At 41.8% G+C, this 22,000-nt stretch overlaps 1 protein-coding gene across 2 annotated transcripts in view; it reads right to left on the bottom strand.

The window, feature by feature from the left end:
• Positions 1-10,978: 10,978 nt before the first annotated feature.
• DCUN1D2 (defective in cullin neddylation 1 domain containing 2) overlaps positions 10,979-22,000 on the bottom strand; it is a 51,183-nt gene continuing 40,161 nt past the window's right edge. For both annotated transcript variants that reach the window (XM_082245283.1, XM_082245282.1), the window contains exons 4-7: positions 17,405-17,535; positions 16,929-17,011; positions 13,929-14,025; positions 10,979-11,519 (exon numbers count right to left, since the gene is read on the bottom strand). In XM_082245283.1, coding sequence (XP_082101409.1) covers positions 11,440-11,519; positions 13,929-14,025; positions 16,929-17,011; positions 17,405-17,535 — 391 coding nt within the window. In that variant the 3' untranslated portion in view covers positions 10,979-11,439. The remainder of the gene's footprint in view (positions 11,520-13,928; positions 14,026-16,928; positions 17,012-17,404; positions 17,536-22,000) is intronic.

Raw genomic sequence — 22,000 nt, 5'->3', positions numbered from 1 at the left:
GCATTTTTCACTTCCTCAGGAGCAGGCATGGTAATGGCATCTAGAAATATATACACATATAAATGTGATATTACGTTAAATAAAGGAATGTTTTGTAAAGTTAGCGCAAGAGACTGAAGCTTACACATGAGTATGGAATGTCAATCAGGTGATGGAATCGCCCGGAATTGAGTCCCCAATGGGAACTGAGAAAGCGGCCTCCACAAACACAGTCAAGGCGCAAGATCCATTGTGTGGTGAAGAAATCAGGAAGAGGTATTGAAGGGCTCGATTTGGTAATAACATGACACTGTACAAAGAGATAGAAATATGCATATATGCATAAACCAAGCCAGTGATCCATACATAAAATTCATAAGCATAGAATGGTAATTTCTTTACCATTCTATGCTTATGAATTTTATGTATGGATCACTGGCTTGGTTTATGCATATATGCATATTTCTATCTCTTTGTACAGTGTCATGTTATTACCAAATCGAGCCCTTCAATACCTCTTCCTGATTTCTTCACCACACAATGGATCTTGCGCCTTGACTGTGTTTGTGGAGGCCGCTTTCTCAGTTCCCATTGGGGACTCAATTCCGGGCGATTCCATCACCTGATTGACATTCCATACTCATGTGTAAGCTTCAGTCTCTTGCGCTAACTTTACAAAACATTCCTTTATTTAACGTAATATCACATTTATATGTGTATATATTTCTAGATGCCATTACCATGCCTGCTCCTGAGGAAGTGAAAAATGCAATTCACGAAACGCGTCGAGCCTATGAGGCAAACAATATACCCACAAGTTTCACCTGGCATACACGAATGTTTTGTAGTACCTCCTTGAATGTTTATTTATGTTGTTACAGTTTTTTATCAAACCTTATATATACATACCCCTTTTACCCTCATTGTACTGTATTTATATATCATTGTCAACTGCCATTTATACAATATTAAAAACACATGATGTTAATTGATTCTATACTTGTTTTGTGCTTACCAGCCCAGGTATATGCAATATCATATATAACACCATGTGCCCAGTGGCCACATCTCATACAAAGTCCCAAACATTTTTTGAGCACTATGTGCTCTACATGATAAAGTAGACATAGGGATGGAGACCCAAGGCAGGAGTCTCATTTAAAGTCCCACCAATCCTCCTATACCTTCCCTTGTCCTTCATTTTTCCCTTCCCCCCCCCCTTCCCTTCTTCCCTTCCCTTTCCCCCCCCCATGTTTTCCTCCCTTTTCCCTTCAATAACATTGATTCAGGGATGGAGATGTGAAACCAGTGGTTTTATCATTGTAATATAATTATGTATTATCCCAAATTGGCACCATATATACGAATTACATATGCATTGGGTATTGTATATTGATTTTGTATGTTTATTCAATACTGGTTCTCATTGTTTTACTTTTTTTCACCCATGCCATTGGGTTGTGTGTCTCCCGTGTGGTCCCTTTTGGGAACTGCGATGCGCCCCGTCCGCGTCCGTCCTTCTCTCCCCCCCTCCGGATAGATGCCGAGGTGGGGGCGGGATCTTCGGCCGTGGCCGCGACGCATCGGCGTCACATCTTTCCGTGCAGGGCAATACGTCACACGCTTGTTGGCGTCCCTGCACGTGATTCCATCAGCGTTCATTTGAGGGAGACCGTCCTGGGCAACACCGGCTTGCCCGATGGACTCCCTCCGTACTGAACAGCTTTGTGACGCTGAGAGCTGCCTCCCGCCCGGTCCCAGCGTAGGTCCCTTGACTCACTTCATTTAATTGTCCTAGCTTCACCATCGTCCTCCTTTTCGTCACACTTTTTAGTATCCTCACCCCTGGGACTCTCCTTCCCTAATAATTGTGATTCTCACTTATCTTTTCATTTTTTAGCACCGTTTTCTTTGATGTTTTAGGGATGTCACTGGTCTTTTTAGTTCAAACACTTTTTATGCATGTCTCACCCTTTTTCTCTCTCTGCTTTGGTATGTCCATACAGTCACATACTTCTACCTCACACTTTGGCATTCTGATTTGGATTCATCTTTTTTCATATGGTTTGGGCTCATCTTTCTTTACCATTCTATGCTTATGAATTTTATGTATGGATCACTGGCTTGGTTTATGCATATATGCATATTTCTATCTCTTTGTACAGTGTCATGTTATTACCAAATCGAGCCCTTCAATACCTCTTCCTGATTTCTTCACCACACAATGGATCTTGCGCCTTGACTGTGTTTGTGGAGGCCGCTTTCTCAGTTCCCATTGGGGACTCAATTCCGGGCGATTCCATCACCTGATTGACATTCCATACTCATGTGTAAGCTTCAGTCTCTTGCGCTAACTTTACAAAACATTCCTTTATTTAACGTAATATCACATTTATATGTGTATATATTTCTAGATGCCATTACCATGCCTGCTCCTGAGGAAGTGAAAAATGCAATTCACGAAACGCGTCGAGCCTATGAGGCAAACAATATACCCACAAGTTTCACCTGGCATACACGAATGTTTTGTAGTACCTCCTTGAATGTTTATTTATGTTGTTACAGTTTTTTATCAAACCTTATATATACATACCCCTTTTACCCTCATTGTACTGTATTTATATATCATTGTCAACTGCCATTTATACAATATTAAAAACACATGATGTTAATTGATTCTATACTTGTTTTGTGCTTACCAGCCCAGGTATATGCAATATCATATATAACACCATGTGCCCAGTGGCCACATCTCATACAAAGTCCCAAACATTTTTTGAGCACTATGTGCTCTACATGATAAAGTAGACATAGGGATGGAGACCCAAGGCAGGAGTCTCATTTAAAGTCCCACCAATCCTCCTATACCTTCCCTTGTCCTTCATTTTTCCCTTCCCCCCCCCCTTCCCTTCTTCCCTTCCCTTTCCCCCCCCCATGTTTTCCTCCCTTTTCCCTTCAATAACATTGATTCAGGGATGGAGATGTGAAACCAGTGGTTTTATCATTGTAATATAATTATGTATTATCCCAAATTGGCACCATATATACGAATTACATATGCATTGGGTATTGTATATTGATTTTGTATGTTTATTCAATACTGGTTCTCATTGTTTTACTTTTTTTCACCCATGCCATTGGGTTGTGTGTCTCCCGTGTGGTCCCTTTTGGGAACTGCGATGCGCCCCGTCCGCGTCCGTCCTTCTCTCCCCCCCTCCGGATAGATGCCGAGGTGGGGGCGGGATCTTCGGCCGTGGCCGCGACGCATCGGCGTCACATCTTTCCGTGCAGGGCAATACGTCACACGCTTGTTGGCGTCCCTGCACGTGATTCCATCAGCGTTCATTTGAGGGAGACCGTCCTGGGCAACACCGGCTTGCCCGATGGACTCCCTCCGTACTGAACAGCTTTGTGACGCTGAGAGCTGCCTCCCGCCCGGTCCCAGCGTAGGTCCCTTGACTCACTTCATTTAATTGTCCTAGCTTCACCATCGTCCTCCTTTTCGTCACACTTTTTAGTATCCTCACCCCTGGGACTCTCCTTCCCTAATAATTGTGATTCTCACTTATCTTTTCATTTTTTAGCACCGTTTTCTTTGATGTTTTAGGGATGTCACTGGTCTTTTTAGTTCAAACACTTTTTATGCATGTCTCACCCTTTTTCTCTCTCTGCTTTGGTATGTCCATACAGTCACATACTTCTACCTCACACTTTGGCATTCTGATTTGGATTCATCTTTTTTCATATGGTTTGGGCTCATCTTTCTTTACCATTCTATGCTTATGAATTTTATGTATGGATCACTGGCTTGGTTTATGCATATATGCATATTTCTATCTCTTTGTACAGTGTCATGTTATTACCAAATCGAGCCCTTCAATACCTCTTCCTGATTTCTTCACCACACAATGGATCTTGCGCCTTGACTGTGTTTGTGGAGGCCGCTTTCTCAGTTCCCATTGGGGACTCAATTCCGGGCGATTCCATCACCTGATTGACATTCCATACTCATGTGTAAGCTTCAGTCTCTTGCGCTAACTTTACAAAACATTCCTTTATTTAACGTAATATCACATTTATATGTGTATATATTTCTAGATGCCATTACCATGCCTGCTCCTGAGGAAGTGAAAAATGCAATTCACGAAACGCGTCGAGCCTATGAGGCAAACAATATACCCACAAGTTTCACCTGGCATACACGAATGTTTTGTAGTACCTCCTTGAATGTTTATTTATGTTGTTACAGTTTTTTATCAAACCTTATATATACATACCCCTTTTACCCTCATTGTACTGTATTTATATATCATTGTCAACTGCCATTTATACAATATTAAAAACACATGATGTTAATTGATTCTATACTTGTTTTGTGCTTACCAGCCCAGGTATATGCAATATCATATATAACACCATGTGCCCAGTGGCCACATCTCATACAAAGTCCCAAACATTTTTTGAGCACTATGTGCTCTACATGATAAAGTAGACATAGGGATGGAGACCCAAGGCAGGAGTCTCATTTAAAGTCCCACCAATCCTCCTATACCTTCCCTTGTCCTTCATTTTTCCCTTCCCCCCCCCCTTCCCTTCTTCCCTTCCCTTTCCCCCCCCCATGTTTTCCTCCCTTTTCCCTTCAATAACATTGATTCAGGGATGGAGATGTGAAACCAGTGGTTTTATCATTGTAATATAATTATGTATTATCCCAAATTGGCACCATATATACGAATTACATATGCATTGGGTATTGTATATTGATTTTGTATGTTTATTCAATACTGGTTCTCATTGTTTTACTTTTTTTCACCCATGCCATTGGGTTGTGTGTCTCCCGTGTGGTCCCTTTTGGGAACTGCGATGCGCCCCGTCCGCGTCCGTCCTTCTCTCCCCCCCTCCGGATAGATGCCGAGGTGGGGGCGGGATCTTCGGCCGTGGCCGCGACGCATCGGCGTCACATCTTTCCGTGCAGGGCAATACGTCACACGCTTGTTGGCGTCCCTGCACGTGATTCCATCAGCGTTCATTTGAGGGAGACCGTCCTGGGCAACACCGGCTTGCCCGATGGACTCCCTCCGTACTGAACAGCTTTGTGACGCTGAGAGCTGCCTCCCGCCCGGTCCCAGCGTAGGTCCCTTGACTCACTTCATTTAATTGTCCTAGCTTCACCATCGTCCTCCTTTTCGTCACACTTTTTAGTATCCTCACCCCTGGGACTCTCCTTCCCTAATAATTGTGATTCTCACTTATCTTTTCATTTTTTAGCACCGTTTTCTTTGATGTTTTAGGGATGTCACTGGTCTTTTTAGTTCAAACACTTTTTATGCATGTCTCACCCTTTTTCTCTCTCTGCTTTGGTATGTCCATACAGTCACATACTTCTACCTCACACTTTGGCATTCTGATTTGGATTCATCTTTTTTCATATGGTTTGGGCTCATCTTTCTTTACCATTCTATGCTTATGAATTTTATGTATGGATCACTGGCTTGGTTTATGCATATATGCATATTTCTATCTCTTTGTACAGTGTCATGTTATTACCAAATCGAGCCCTTCAATACCTCTTCCTGATTTCTTCACCACACAATGGATCTTGCGCCTTGACTGTGTTTGTGGAGGCCGCTTTCTCAGTTCCCATTGGGGACTCAATTCCGGGCGATTCCATCACCTGATTGACATTCCATACTCATGTGTAAGCTTCAGTCTCTTGCGCTAACTTTACAAAACATTCCTTTATTTAACGTAATATCACATTTATATGTGTATATATTTCTAGATGCCATTACCATGCCTGCTCCTGAGGAAGTGAAAAATGCAATTCACGAAACGCGTCGAGCCTATGAGGCAAACAATATACCCACAAGTTTCACCTGGCATACACGAATGTTTTGTAGTACCTCCTTGAATGTTTATTTATGTTGTTACAGTTTTTTATCAAACCTTATATATACATACCCCTTTTACCCTCATTGTACTGTATTTATATATCATTGTCAACTGCCATTTATACAATATTAAAAACACATGATGTTAATTGATTCTATACTTGTTTTGTGCTTACCAGCCCAGGTATATGCAATATCATATATAACACCATGTGCCCAGTGGCCACATCTCATACAAAGTCCCAAACATTTTTTGAGCACTATGTGCTCTACATGATAAAGTAGACATAGGGATGGAGACCCAAGGCAGGAGTCTCATTTAAAGTCCCACCAATCCTCCTATACCTTCCCTTGTCCTTCATTTTTCCCTTCCCCCCCCCCTTCCCTTCTTCCCTTCCCTTTCCCCCCCCCATGTTTTCCTCCCTTTTCCCTTCAATAACATTGATTCAGGGATGGAGATGTGAAACCAGTGGTTTTATCATTGTAATATAATTATGTATTATCCCAAATTGGCACCATATATACGAATTACATATGCATTGGGTATTGTATATTGATTTTGTATGTTTATTCAATACTGGTTCTCATTGTTTTACTTTTTTTCACCCATGCCATTGGGTTGTGTGTCTCCCGTGTGGTCCCTTTTGGGAACTGCGATGCGCCCCGTCCGCGTCCGTCCTTCTCTCCCCCCCTCCGGATAGATGCCGAGGTGGGGGCGGGATCTTCGGCCGTGGCCGCGACGCATCGGCGTCACATCTTTCCGTGCAGGGCAATACGTCACACGCTTGTTGGCGTCCCTGCACGTGATTCCATCAGCGTTCATTTGAGGGAGACCGTCCTGGGCAACACCGGCTTGCCCGATGGACTCCCTCCGTACTGAACAGCTTTGTGACGCTGAGAGCTGCCTCCCGCCCGGTCCCAGCGTAGGTCCCTTGACTCACTTCATTTAATTGTCCTAGCTTCACCATCGTCCTCCTTTTCGTCACACTTTTTAGTATCCTCACCCCTGGGACTCTCCTTCCCTAATAATTGTGATTCTCACTTATCTTTTCATTTTTTAGCACCGTTTTCTTTGATGTTTTAGGGATGTCACTGGTCTTTTTAGTTCAAACACTTTTTATGCATGTCTCACCCTTTTTCTCTCTCTGCTTTGGTATGTCCATACAGTCACATACTTCTACCTCACACTTTGGCATTCTGATTTGGATTCATCTTTTTTCATATGGTTTGGGCTCATCTTTCTTTACCATTCTATGCTTATGAATTTTATGTATGGATCACTGGCTTGGTTTATGCATATATGCATATTTCTATCTCTTTGTACAGTGTCATGTTATTACCAAATCGAGCCCTTCAATACCTCTTCCTGATTTCTTCACCACACAATGGATCTTGCGCCTTGACTGTGTTTGTGGAGGCCGCTTTCTCAGTTCCCATTGGGGACTCAATTCCGGGCGATTCCATCACCTGATTGACATTCCATACTCATGTGTAAGCTTCAGTCTCTTGCGCTAACTTTACAAAACATTCCTTTATTTAACGTAATATCACATTTATATGTGTATATATTTCTAGATGCCATTACCATGCCTGCTCCTGAGGAAGTGAAAAATGCAATTCACGAAACGCGTCGAGCCTATGAGGCAAACAATATACCCACAAGTTTCACCTGGCATACACGAATGTTTTGTAGTACCTCCTTGAATGTTTATTTATGTTGTTACAGTTTTTTATCAAACCTTATATATACATACCCCTTTTACCCTCATTGTACTGTATTTATATATCATTGTCAACTGCCATTTATACAATATTAAAAACACATGATGTTAATTGATTCTATACTTGTTTTGTGCTTACCAGCCCAGGTATATGCAATATCATATATAACACCATGTGCCCAGTGGCCACATCTCATACAAAGTCCCAAACATTTTTTGAGCACTATGTGCTCTACATGATAAAGTAGACATAGGGATGGAGACCCAAGGCAGGAGTCTCATTTAAAGTCCCACCAATCCTCCTATACCTTCCCTTGTCCTTCATTTTTCCCTTCCCCCCCCCCTTCCCTTCTTCCCTTCCCTTTCCCCCCCCCATGTTTTCCTCCCTTTTCCCTTCAATAATATATATATATATATATATATATATATATATATATTCCCCTACACATGATTTGATGTCTGAAGTGCATACATGTAAATAAAAAGCTACCATACACTTGTTGGCTGAACAGCAGCTGCATCCACTCAGATACAGTCATTGTTTGGGTATTCTGACCGCCCCAATGACAGCAGTCAGAATTCAATATCCTGACAGGGGAGGAATCTGTTCGATTTTTTTTCCACAGGCTAAATCAAATATATCAACTTGTGTATAACCAACTCCTATACTGTAGCAGTGTGGAAATCCTTGGCACCAAAGAAGCAGAGGTATAAAAGCACCCAAAGGTTTGCAGTACCTGGTTTAAAGTGATTCTAAAGGCTCAACGTTTTTTTACCTTAATGCATTGTATGCATTAAGGTAAAAAAAAAAAAAAAAAAAAAAAAAAACTTTCTGGGTGCAGCTTCTCCTTTATACTCATCTGAGCCCCAATTCAATCCAGGGAGCAGCAGCTCTCCCATTGGCTCACACAGCAGCAATTGACCCCTGCTGCTGTCAATCACAGCCAGTGAGCCAATGAGGAGTGGGGCCACGCTGCGTGTGTGAATGGAGACACAGAGCACGGCTCTGAATCAAGCTTGCTTGAGTGCTACCATAGCAAAAGGCGTGCTATTAGAGCACTCGGCAGGGGGGAGGAGCCAGGAGTGCTCAAGAGGAGGATCTGGGCTGCTTTGTGCAAAACCCATGCACAGAGCAGGTGAGTATAATTTTTTAACGCTTTCTTTTTTAATCTTACTTTCAAAATGGAGGAACGTTGGAACAGGGTTATGATATGGGAAGAGGTTTACAAAGCACACAAATAATATCCTTATACACCAACTGTTAAGTGAATCTAATCACATGGATGCTCATATTACAGCTCTGTTGACCAGTTGACTGGACTGGTGACTGGTTGACTGCAAATATAAGCAGACGACTTCAGACCAGCAACTGCTTTATAAATAGAATCTTAAGCTATCAAAAAACATTGCTTGCATTCAGGGCCTATTCACACTGGTCAGGTTTGTTGCAGTGCATGTAAGCCACATGAGTTAAAGAAGCTCATTCATTTGAATGAGCTTCCTAATGTAGGGTGACCAGATGTCCCCGGTTTCCAGGGACAGTCTCTGGACTGAGGACACTGTCCCCGGTCCAAGTCTGTCCCCGGTTTTGTCCCCGGATTCAGGGCAGGATTAATGTAGACAGGATATCCCATGCTGGCTGAAAAACAGCCTGGTGGCTCAGATGAAGATGCCCCCTGCTGGACGATCTCACTGCTGCTCCTGCTGCTGTTCAGTGGAGGAGAGGCAGAGCCAAAAATTGACTGTTTGGAGGGCTGAGAACGGGAAATGAGCAGATGGGGGGGAGGGGGGGGTTTGTACACAGGGGAGGGCAGTGGGGGAGCAGGGGTCAGAATTGATGCAGCTGCATGGAGAGATGTAGAGTTTAGCTGTTGTGGGGGAACAGCTAGGAGGTGGCAGCAGAGATAAACTGTGAGTGAAGGGTGCAGAGGTGAGCTATGGATGTGGGGGCAGAAGTGTACTCTGTGCATAGCAAACCTCGGAACCCTGTACTCTATGCCTAACACCCAACACCCTCCTGTATATTATGCAGTCCTGTGCCCAGTGCTCTGTGTATTATGCAGTCCTGTAACCAGCATTCTATGTATTATGCAATCCTGTGCCCAGTGCTCTGTGTATTATGTAGTCCTGTACCGAGTGCTCTGTGTATTATGTAGTCTTGTACCCAACGCCCTGTGTATTATGTAGTCCTGTGCCCAGCCCTCTGTGTATTAAGCAGTCCTGTGCCCAGCGCTCTGTGTATTATGCAGTCCTGTGCCCAGCGCTCTGTGTATTATGCAGTCCTGTGCCCAGCGCTCTGTGTATTTTGCAGTCCTGTGCCATTTGCCAATGAAAAAAAAATAATAATATGTCCCCGGATTTCTTTTAAAAAAATCTGGTCAGCTTATCCTGATAATCGATAACTGCTGCCTTTTTGGGTCCCAGAATACCACAACGCAAGATGCATTGTGAAGTTACATTTGGGTACCATTCAAAATGAATGATAGTGCAGCACACCAATGCATGTCATATGCAACGCGGTAATGGGAAGGAGCCCTCAAGGTTTAATAATCCTCCATGTGCCTACCATGTGGCTCACTCTGTATTCATGACTTGTAGTACTGTATAGATCAAGGTTTTTCAACTAGGGTTCCTCCAAAGATTGAAAGGGGTTCCTTGAGCAATTGGCAATTTCTGCCGTTCAGATAAGTTCCCCCTGACACCATTGATCTTTTTAGCTATCTGAAAGAAGGTAATTCTTCCTAGTGTCCACAAGTGTAAGGAGCATTCATCCCACTGACCATCACACTAATGTATCATGAGTTGTAAATATAGTCATTTTTAGCAGGGGTTCCCTGAGATTAGAACATTATTTCAAGGGTTCCTCTGTGTTGAAAAGGTCAAGAAAGGCTGGCATAGACTAAATTCTTGGGTGGTATTGTGTTTACTGAGCACCAGCTGTGTGTGCCCTGACATATTTGTGGCTTAAAATCATATCAACAGATTGTAATCTGAGACTCTCCTTATTTTAGACACAGATATATGCCGACCTCACAAAGCAAAGTAACATTTATGCACAATTAAAGAATTAAACTTAGGCCCCTTCACACTTGTGCGACCTGTCCTGTGACGTGGGACTGCAAAGTCACATGACAAGTCGTACTCCATGATTTCCAATGAGTACCGTTCATATTTGTGTGAAGTCACGACGACTTCAAAGTAGTCCCTGCACTACTTTGGTCTGACTTTGATGCGTTTTGAGGTCCATTACACAGGCATTGCCAGTCCAGTCAAAATCATGGCCAAAAAATTGCGTGACTTTTAGGTCACACAAGTGTAAAAGGGGCCTTAAAGCTAAAAATTCGTATTATAATAAAGATACAGCAATAAAAAATGCAACATGGCATGTAAGATTCCATTAGAGATTTAATTTACAACACAAATACTGCTTTTTATATAGATACAATATAATACAGCTGTTCAGTAACTGCTGGTGTTTATTCTGGCTTGTAAACTGAATGGCATGCTCTTTCGTTTTTTTTTCTTAGAATTTGTTTTAATAAAATGGCCTCTATTGAAACGGCTCCAAAGTATAAAATCATGCAATCTCTACATCCTATAGGATACAACCAATATAAGATATGAAGCCAGCATCCTACAAACAGCCCGTACTCCCACTGTGGGATCTTCTCATCTTGCCAAAAGCCGTCCACCATAATGTTCTAAGGCAGAAATCAGACAGTGGCATTTTCCATGTCCTTATGTCCAGGTGACTGCTGCACGCACACTCTCAGTTGTTGGCGAAAAACAGTCTTCATTATCTAAATGAAATGGCAAAAGCTTCACTAGTCCTTTGCAAAAGTTTATAGTTAAAGAGCTTTGCGTTTCTCGCTCGTCACTAATGGTCTTGCATACTCCACAAAATCATCTATTAGAACAGGCCATGCCCCTAGAATACAAATAGACATAACCAAATTATTCACAGCACAAAATACTGTTAAATATTCCAACAAAGATTGCTTTTAAAAACGTGAAGGCTTCAGGGCTGTCATCTTAATCCTGGCTACAGAATTTAGGGGGTCATTGACCTGAAACAAGGCTGCATGCTGTGACACAATAAGTAGCGAACCCAGGGTTAAGATAATGGTCCTGAAACCATTTAAATGCAAATAATTTTCAAAGACCATTCAGCAATGGAAGCCCACATGTCTACAACCTCAGTTCCACTTTAGGGCCCATTCACACTAAGAACTGCATGTGAATCAGTGTTAATTTTGTCGACTAAAACGTTTTTGTCGACTAAATTAACACAATTTTAGTCGACTAAAATACGACTAAAACAAAAACAATTCAGATGACTAAAATAAGACTAAAACTAAAACGGCATTTTAGTCAAAAGACTATAACTAAAACTAAATCGAAATTTGCTGCCAAAATTAACACTGGTGCATGCTCAAAGCTTAATACCATAAATAATAACATATTAGATTTTTCACTCCAGGACCAGCAGTAGTGTATAATGAAATTGGAAATTGTAGAGAAATGCTTAAATAATGCATTACAAATTACAATTGAACTACACCCAGTAGATTATAGATGACGAAAATTAGTTTTAGTCGACTAAAATGTACTGGAGTTTTAGTCGACTAAATACGACTAAAACTAAAACACTTGCAGAAGACTAAAATGGGACTAAAACTAAAATGCCATTTTAGTCCTAAGACTAAGACTAAAACTAAATTGAAATTTGCTGCCAAAATTAACACTGATGTGAATCACACAGGATTGCGCTGCATGCACCTGTGCGATTCACATGCAGTTCCGTGCAGTGTGATTTCAGCCTATTCATTTTTAATGGGCTAAAATTACACTGCACCACACCAAAAGTAGTATATTCACTACTTTTGAAAGCACACTGCAACCGGGTTACATGGTACATTTGTATCATGTGATCCAGTGCGGACAAATGCACTGTGTTTGCTACTTGTATTTGGGATGTCAGTAGAGCGTTTGTTACACCCCCCCCCCCAAAAAAAATAAAGATCCCGTTCCTTTAAAGCATGTTATACAGCACAGAGCTTGTGCAATTTGGCACCACGTATAACCTGAAAAACCTGGCTGAACTTGCCAGTTTCTACCCTCCCCTATGTACACTGACCACAGTGTATCATGGCTGCTGAGCCCTGACACCATGGTCAGTGTACATGCATCTGTCACCTGCAGCTCTCTGTCCTCCTCTCCCTCTCCCCTCCTTGCCTGTCTGCTCCTGTGTCAGAGCCTGCCCCCTCACCTCCTACTGCATTTAAAACTTTTCTTGTCCTAATCCTCTGTGTAGCCTGATTACAAATGCTCCTGTCGCTGTGATTAAAAAAAAAAAAAAAATGCCAGCTTTACCGTATTTCAGAGCGGCTTTCCAGCGATCACGTGACCGTCCGACTCGCTCTCTCTCTCCTCCTCTCGCCCAGCCTGACGTCAGCAAGGGAATCTCGGCCCGGCCCCCTGCATCTGTCAGAGGCGGAGAGGGGAGAGGAGAGAGCCGGCTGGTCACGTGATCACCGGGAGCTGCTCTGAAATACGATAAAGGCTGCATTTTTTTTAATAAAACACAGAGACAGGATCATTAATAATCAGGCTACACAGAGGATTACATAGAGTTGTATAAGTAGGTTAACAACCACTTTAACTTTGCACCGACACCCCCTGTAGATTGCAAGCGCAGTGCAATTTGAGTGTGGTGAGGGAAACCAGCATGTAAAGCGGGTTTCCTGCACAGCATTCTAGTGTGAACGGGCCGGGCCCTAAGGGGGGTCAGTGCAAAGACTATAAAAAAAAAAACAGGTAGGAAATAGTGCATTTGCCCGCACCGGATCGCATAGTACAAGCGTACCATACAATCAGGTTGCTGTGGCTTTTTAAAAGTAGTGCATGCAGTAAGGTGCAATTTCAGCCCATTTAAAATTAATTGACAGAAATTGCACTGCACATAACTGCATGTGAATCGCACAGGAACACGCAGTGCAATCCTGTGTGACTCACATGTAGTACCTAGTGTGAATGGGCCCTAAAGGTAACCTGTGCTGAGAAATTGCAAAATATGGTGCGGTTGACCTTCTTCTCAACGTACTGGTTGTCTGGCAGTCATGGCGCCTCGCTGATTCCAGTATTTTATTAGGGAGTCAGAACAAATATGCAGCAAGTGAATTCAGACCTCTTGAACTGCATAGTTATAATGGGCTCGTAAGTAAAACAATTAAAGCCACAGGATCAAAATTATAGGAGCCAGTTTAGAAGCATCTATAAGCATCAATTCAACTGGATGGGAATATATGTCATTACAACACTGTTACAAAGGCTATACCTTCTTCATCATAGTTGGACATGTCATCTGCAATCATATTTCCAAAATCCAACAGGAGGTTCCAGGTATCCTTTGGGATGGATCTTTTATGATGTTCCTGAAACAAATAAATAAAACAAAATAAATGTTCACTCTACCATACATTTCATCACGAAAGAGAAGCCAACCAGCTGTAAATTCACTCAGTAACTCTATAACAGGAAACCTTATCATACCTGCAACTATTCACAGAGTAGAAAACCAGAAACTGAACCAAAATTGTATTTCTTCCAATTGTCCGCAAGTGAGAGCAACTGAAAGATATACTTAGTATGACAAAAATTTACACCATAAATATGCTGGTATGTGAAGCCTACATTTAATGTCAGTAAACGCACAAGATAATTTAGTGACATACAGCAGGAACTCTTGTTGGAATAGCGGTCACAAGAATCAGATCACATGGCACTAAACATGGCATAATGTAGATATAGCACCCAATGGTATACATACTATTTCTTGATAGCAGGACTAAAAAGAAGACGAGTTTTACAGGGAGTCAGAGCTTCTTAAAGGGATTAACCAAGGTTTTTTGTCTAAGCCTCTTTTCTGCTTATTCTTGTTGGTGTGCTGGTCTCCCAAGAGCCCTAGCTCATAGTGATCAAGAAAGAAGAACGCAAAATCGTGTGAATATGAGCAAAATGGGAAGTTGGGGTGGTGTACTGAGGAGACCTTATGCTCACTGAGGAACAAGGGAGTGTGAGCGGGTACTACCAAAAACTCAATACCAGTCGTGTTTTTTTCTTTACAGGCTGGGGGAGGGGAAATAACAAAAGGTAACTCATGTTTAGGCGAAGATCTGCTTTAGGACTTATGCACACATTTAAATCAAAAGGCCAATACACATGAATGCATTCCAAAAAGCCCTCCGCTTTAGAAAGTATCAACACGTGTTCAATCTCCCATACAAAAAACACACTAAATAGAACAGGAAACTGAACTAGAACTTTTTTTTTATAATTTCTAAACCCATGTGGTAAAAAAAGGATGACTAGAAGCATCAAATTTTGCAACCTAAAATCTTATTTTAAACAGTTGCTTTAACATGTTGTATGGATCCCCATGCATGTCAGTGTTCTCTGCAGAACACTTCAGATTTCACACATTTGGCAAACTCACAGCCTGCAGTGCCCCGCTACTTTCTCCCTGTAAGTTTATGGTTACGAAAAGCTCCTTCCATTAAGAAAAAGTGTGGTAAATCTCCTGTTTGTAGTAACTAGCCTAAAGAGGCATTTGTTAATTACTGTAATAATAAATACAGAATGTGTCATCGACAACAATGTAGTGGCATTTTTTTCTCCCCAGGTTATTCAATTTTAACCACTTGCCTCCAAGTCCACAGTATTTTTTCTGCAAGTGGGCAGCAGTTACAGGCTCAGCGATGTATAAGTACGTCACTGAGCGTGATCCCTTGACCGCTGTTTCCGGTGGACATGGTGGATCACGGTGCTTGGTATGATTGGTTATAGCGATCACATGATAAGCAAAACAGTCATGAATTGCCTACTATTGTAATACTGTGATTGGCCCACAGCTATCACATGATACCTGGGCCAATCACAACCCCAAGTAACATGTATTTGGCTATAGCCAATCACAGATCACAATAGTAAGCAAGCTGTCATGAATAAAAGCCAATCCTGACAGCTAAAACTATTGCTTATACCAGTAATCATCACGGTTATAAGCAATAATAGTGTACAAAAACAAACAAACTGATCACCCCCCCCCTATGGTGACACTGACCTAATCAGATGAGAGTATGTAAAAAAAAAAAAAAATCTTAAAAAAAGTTTAAATAAAAATGGAGTAAAAAAAGTTTTAAATGTTTTAATTTTTTACATATTGTCACTAGTACGTTTCTCTGATCAACGCCACACCAGTTACATGATTGATGACGCTGTACTGCACTGGTGACAGTATGTACAATAGCTTGGACTTTCTACTTTCCAAAAAGAGGTAATCTTGGGGTATTTGAACTCTCCTGGCGTTTTAAGGCATCAAAAAATGAGATAGTTCATCAGTACACCAGGATTGATACATTTTCAAAAAAATATACCATAGTTTGTAGACTCTATAAAACTTTTGTACAGGCAAAATAATATACACTGATTTGGGTTACTTTTAGCCCCCATTCACACTGGGGCGACGATACTTCGCACCGCGACCTCCGAGGTCGCGGTGCGAGCAGCGCGCCGCGACCTAGGAGCGGCCGCCACGGACTTCGTAACATTGAAGTCTATGGCGGTCGCCTCCTGGTCGCCCCAAAGAAGCTCCGGACCCTTTTTCTGAGTCGGAGCGACTTGTGTCGCTCCTATCAGAACGGGTCCGCAGCTTCCCTATGGGAGGCGACCTGCGGCGACCTGTGAGGCGACCAGGTCGCCTCACAGGTCGCCCCAGTGTGAACGGGGGCTTACCAAAGAAATGTAGCAGACTACATTTTGGCCTAAATTTACAAAGAACCATTGTTTATTTGCAAACTTTTATAACAGAAACAACAACAAAAAAAACTATTTATTTTCAAAATGTTCAGTCTTTTTTTTTCGTTTTAATAGCAAAAAATAAAAAAACCCCAGTGGTGATTAATTACGAAATGTATATTTGTGTGAAAAATTTAGAAAAATGTCTTTTGGGTGCAGTGTTGCAATTGCCAGTTAAAGAAGCGTAGTGCTGAATAGCAAAAAATGCCCTGGTCATGAAGGGGGTAAAATGCTCCAAGAGGTCAAGTGGTTAAGGAAGCCAATGTTGAAGACTGTCTTTGCTCTGAGGTTTCATAATGATACCAGTCTACAAGCAGATTTCATCTCATTTGATTAACAAATATTAGGCAGCAGCTAAAACCACTAAGCAAAATAATTTACATGAATGCATGCCATGCTGTATATAGCAGTACTGTTGTAAAATGAATGAAAAATAAAAAAAGAATCTATATTCTGAGGTATATGCACATAAATTACTTACCAACAAAAACTTATTCCACAGATCTAAAAATTTGAATCTTCCAGATAATACTAAATTCCAGTATGCAATTGCCATATCCAAATCTAAAAAGTAACAAATAAAATAATATATATTAAAATATATTAATAATATACCAGGAGGGCATCTATCCCATATCGCCATTTATTGTCTTTGTCCATTGGAATATAGAAATGCAAAGCTTGTTATGAAACCAGAGGCTACTGTTACCTGCTGTGTGTCAGACTATCACTTGATTCATGAAATAGGAACAATAGGAAAGGAATCATTCGGTTATAACTTTTGCACTGGCGTCATTAAAATGAAAAGGGTTTTGGATAGAGTGGGAAATAGTCAAGGCCCCCTGCAATGCACATCTCAGCATCTGCCTTGTGTTTCTAGGGCACCGTATAACAGCATGACCATCACAGCGCACATGGGGGAGGGAGCAATCAGTCATTAAATAAACGCATACTTACCTAACCCTTTTTGTCCAGGATTTTTTGCAAAATTAAATGTAAACTGATAAAAGTCTTTAAATTTAAGCGCATCTTTCAGCTCTTGTTCAAGCCGGGGTAACTGAGCCCTCAGTTTTTCTGTGCTGTCACACCTAAAAGTATACATTTAAAAATAAATATTGGATATAAAAAGTAATAAGCGACAGATTAAATAACAGTACATGCCATTAATGAAATGCAAGTGGTACAAAGTAAATGTGCAGTGGGCAGGAGGGTACAGTCAATAAATGTATTTCTAGTATTTCTATAGCTACAATATGCAAGCTCCCTGATCATTCAACTGACCTTAAATGGAGCGAAGGTGTTCTAAAAATGCATTTATTCTCTAAAAAAACAAACAGCAAGCAAACAAAAGCATTCCTTAGTTATAAAATAATTCAAGGTATGGATATTTTTACAGTTACATTGATCCAGTATATGGATGGTGCATGCACCTATGGGCCCATATAGAAACCATACCTGTAGGATCTCCCTAGAAAGGTAAAAATCACTGTAGTAGACACTTTTATTGCAGTGATCTCCGCTAATGTCTGAGTCCTGTGCTGAGAGGCTGCCCCTCTACATAAGAGGTGACACTCAACATAGGCTCCATTCAGAGAATGCTTTGCATTTTCTCAATAAATGCAAAGTAGGGTTGCACTGATACCGGTATCGATGCTAAGCATTTACACGACCATCGGTACTCATGCAAATGCTCCGATACCTAAAACCGATACTTCAGGCTTGGTTCTTTCAGCTGTCAGTGGGATTCTCCCACTGACAGCAGGATAGTAAAAAAAAAGAAAAAAAAGAAGGCAATTTACAGTTGTATAGGAGCGGGGCCGACGCGTCCTTAACAACTGATGACTTATTCAGCTGTAGGGCTTCCCTGTTGACAGCTGAAGTGCAAACGAAGTCTCGGTTTTGAAGCTGTCAAAAATAAAGCAGCAGGCAATGTTTAGCAACAACATTGATCAGCGGCTGAAACAGAAAGATAAAAAGAAACACGGTTGTTCTGTTTATTCATCTACAAATCAAAGCGATTAACTATTCAATGTTCCTCTGTTTAACCCCTTAATAGCGCTTAATTTACTCTAATCAACCTTAATAACTCCTTATTCTCCTCCATTTCATTCTTATTTTCCTGCTGATATTTTTTTTGTTCATTTCTATTTTATAAACTATTAATAAATAAAACTTTTTTTTTTTTGCTTTGATCGGTAATATATTTTTACACTTTTAACATATATTTGCTCACTTTACATTGAAAAAAAAAGCGCAAAATTAAAAAAAAAAAAAATTCAATGCTTTGTACCATTATTGACAGCTAAAGTGTATACAAAACTGTTGCAGGTGCTATCAGTAATTGGTATGGAAGAGTACTAAAAACAAAAAAGTATCGGTGCATGCCTAATGCAAAGCATTCTCTGTTTGGATGAGGTGGAAAGTGATGTCACTGCCCTGCCTGCCCACCTTGCCCAATTAGAGAATGCTTTGCATTCATTGAGAAAATGCATAGCCTTCTCTGAATGACACCTGTGTTAAGTAGCGACCTCCTGTGTTCACAATGTAGCAGGGCAGCCGATCAGCACAGAACCTGAACACAAGTGGAGATCACTGGAGTAGTGGGCTCTACTATAATGGTCTCCAGCTTCTGGAGGGATCCCACAGTTATGGTATGTTAATAGTTACATTGGTTCAAGCTGGACCAATGCAACTATTTAAATATATCCATAACTGGAAGATTCTTTAAGTTAAATATATATAATTCTTCAACAGTGTTAAAATCATTTTTCAATTCAGGAAAATAATTATTTGAACACTGCTAGGTGAAAGATAAAGCTGAACTCCAAGCATACATAAGCAATATTTAATGCTGTTATGTGATATTCATAAAGAAATGTATTTATCCTACCAGAACCCCCCCCCCGTAAACGTCTGGTGCAGAAGCAGGCATTATTACAACTAAAGGGCTGCCAGGAGGTCTCATCAAGAGAGCCCACCTTTCCTGCCGGATCCGCCATTCATAGAAGCTGTATTACAGCTCCTATGATCAAAATAGGATCTGTGAATGGGGACAGATGGGCGATTGGTAGCTTCGCCCCCCTCCATTAACAGATGTGTCATTCATCGGCTCTGTAATACAGCTTCGATGAATGGCAGACATAGGCAGGTTCTTGATGAGAGCCCCTGACAGCCCTTTATCCTTATTAACCCCCGTCACACTAGAAGGTTACAATGGCGAGGGTAGGATGGAAGAAGATTTCTCATCAGAGGAAAATCAACACATGGACACATCATGCGAAGTGTAAATTATGTCCCTTGTGTTGATTTTTAGGTTTTTAATCCAATCTAAACTTAGGCCTCAACAGAGATAGTGGTGTCACTCTCGACTGTTAAGTCAGGTAACCACACACTTTGCTGGACAGAATTATACAGTGGATTGCGAAAGTATTCAGCCCCCTTGAACTTTTGGACCTTTTGCCACATTTCAGGCTTCAAACATAAAGATATAAAACTGTAATTTTTTGTGAAGAATCAACAACAAGTGGGACACAATCATGAAGTGGAACGAAATTTATTGGACATTTCAAGCTTTGTTAATAAATAAAAAACTGAAAAATTGGGCGTGCAAAATTATTCAGCCCCTTTACTTTCAGTGCAGCAAACTCTCCCTCCACATTGGCTCACTGGCTGCGATTGACAGCAACGGGAGCCAATGGCCTTCACTGCTGTCTCAGCAAATGAGGGAGTGTGAGGCTCTCGTGCACATCACTGGATCGGGATGGGGCTCAGTTAAGTATTGGGGGGGAGGGGGGGGGGTTTGGGAGGCTGCTGCACCAAGCTTTTTTAACTTCATACATAGAATGCATTAATGTAAAAAACCTTAGGCTTTTACAATCCCTTTAACCATTTTTGCAATAATATATAGTGAAAATGTTATTGCAGTATTCTTAAAGTGGTTGTAAAGGCAGAAGGTTTATGTTAATGCATTCTATGCATTAAGATGAAAAACCTTCTGTGTGCAGCAGCCCCCCTAATATTTACCCGAGTCAGCGATATTGCACGAGAGCCTTGGTTGTCCGGGACTCTCTCTCCTCATTGGCTCAGACAGCAGCAGGCACCATTGGCTCCTGCTGCTGTCAAAGTCAGTGAGCCAAAGAGGAGAGAGAGGGGGCAGGGCTGAGCTGCGGCTCCCTGTCTGAGCTGACACACAGAACAGCGGCTCATGCACCCCCATAGCAAGCTGCTTGCTGTGGGGGCACTCGGCAGGAGCCAGGAGCACCGGCGAGAGACTGCAGAAGAGGAGGATCTGGGCTTCTCTGAGCAAAACCATTACACGCAGAACTGAGTATAACATCTTTGTTATTTTTAAGCAAAAAATAACAAGACTTTAATACCACTTTACCTATTATAAAGACAAAATATACAAAAATGGGATTTTTGTCTTACTGTAAAATCCATTTCTCTGATGTTCACTGACGGACACAGATCCTGATCTTCTCAACCACTGGGTTATACTGCCTCCTACAGGAGTAGGACACTAGGCAAAAAAAAGTGTGGCTACGCCTATGGGCAGTCCCAGGTGGTATACTCTCTTGCTCTGCTATAGGGACTCAGTTTCGTTACAAGCAGTATCAGAAGAATTACAACTCCACAGAGGGGTGGGTTATGTGTCTGTCAATGAACATCAGAGAAATTGATTTTATGGTCAGGCAAAAACCCCATTTTCTCTTTTGTTCATTGACGGACACAGCTCCCGATCTTCTTAACCATTGGGACGTCCCAAAGCAGTGTTAAACATGAGGGGTGGCAACAGTGAAAAGAAACTCCTAAGGCTAACTCTAGCCAAGGAGGTAAACAGGAGCTCAACCTAAACAACTGGAGCTCACCTTAAAAACAATACACCCTCATAAGGAACAGGTCTTCTAAACAGCAGCCTGCAAAACCTTGCGGCCAAAGAAAGCATCCGTAGTTGCCAACAGATCCACCTTAAAGAACTTTGTGAAAGTGTGCACCGATGACCAGATGGCCGCCTTGCAAACCTGCGTCACTGACGACTCATGACGGAAGGCTCAGAAGGCACTGAGCGCCCGAGTAGAGTGCACCTTGACAGGGGAAGGAGGAACCTGACCTTAGATGGAGCAGGGCTGAATCACCGCCTGTCTGATCCACCTGGAAATGGTCGCAGAGGAAACAGACAACCCTTTCCGAGGCCCATCAGTGAGCACACATAGTGAGTCTGACTTTCTAAAAGACTCCGTAGCTTCCAGGTACACCCTAATTGCCTGGACCACATCCTAGCTATGCAAGGCAATTTCCATTGGATGTTTTGGCCTGGGACACAGTGGAAGGCAACACAATGTCTTCATTCAAATGAGACAACCTTTGGAAGGAACGACGGACAGGGAAGAAGAATCACCTTATCTCCGTGAATCACCAAGAAAGGTGAACGACAGGATAACGCTGATAATTCCGACACTGCGCGCAGAGGTGATAGCCACCAAAAAGGCCACCTTCTGGGACAGCTTAAGCAGGGAATCTCCCAAAGATTCTCAAAAGAAGGCTTCTGGAGGA

This window comes from Pelophylax lessonae, assembly GCF_965119305.1.
Source record: "Pelophylax lessonae genome assembly, chromosome: 2".
NCBI lineage: Eukaryota > Metazoa > Chordata > Amphibia > Anura > Ranidae > Pelophylax > Pelophylax lessonae.
The sequence above is the reverse complement of the archived record's forward strand: the minus strand, read 5'-3'. Positions and strand labels throughout refer to the sequence as shown.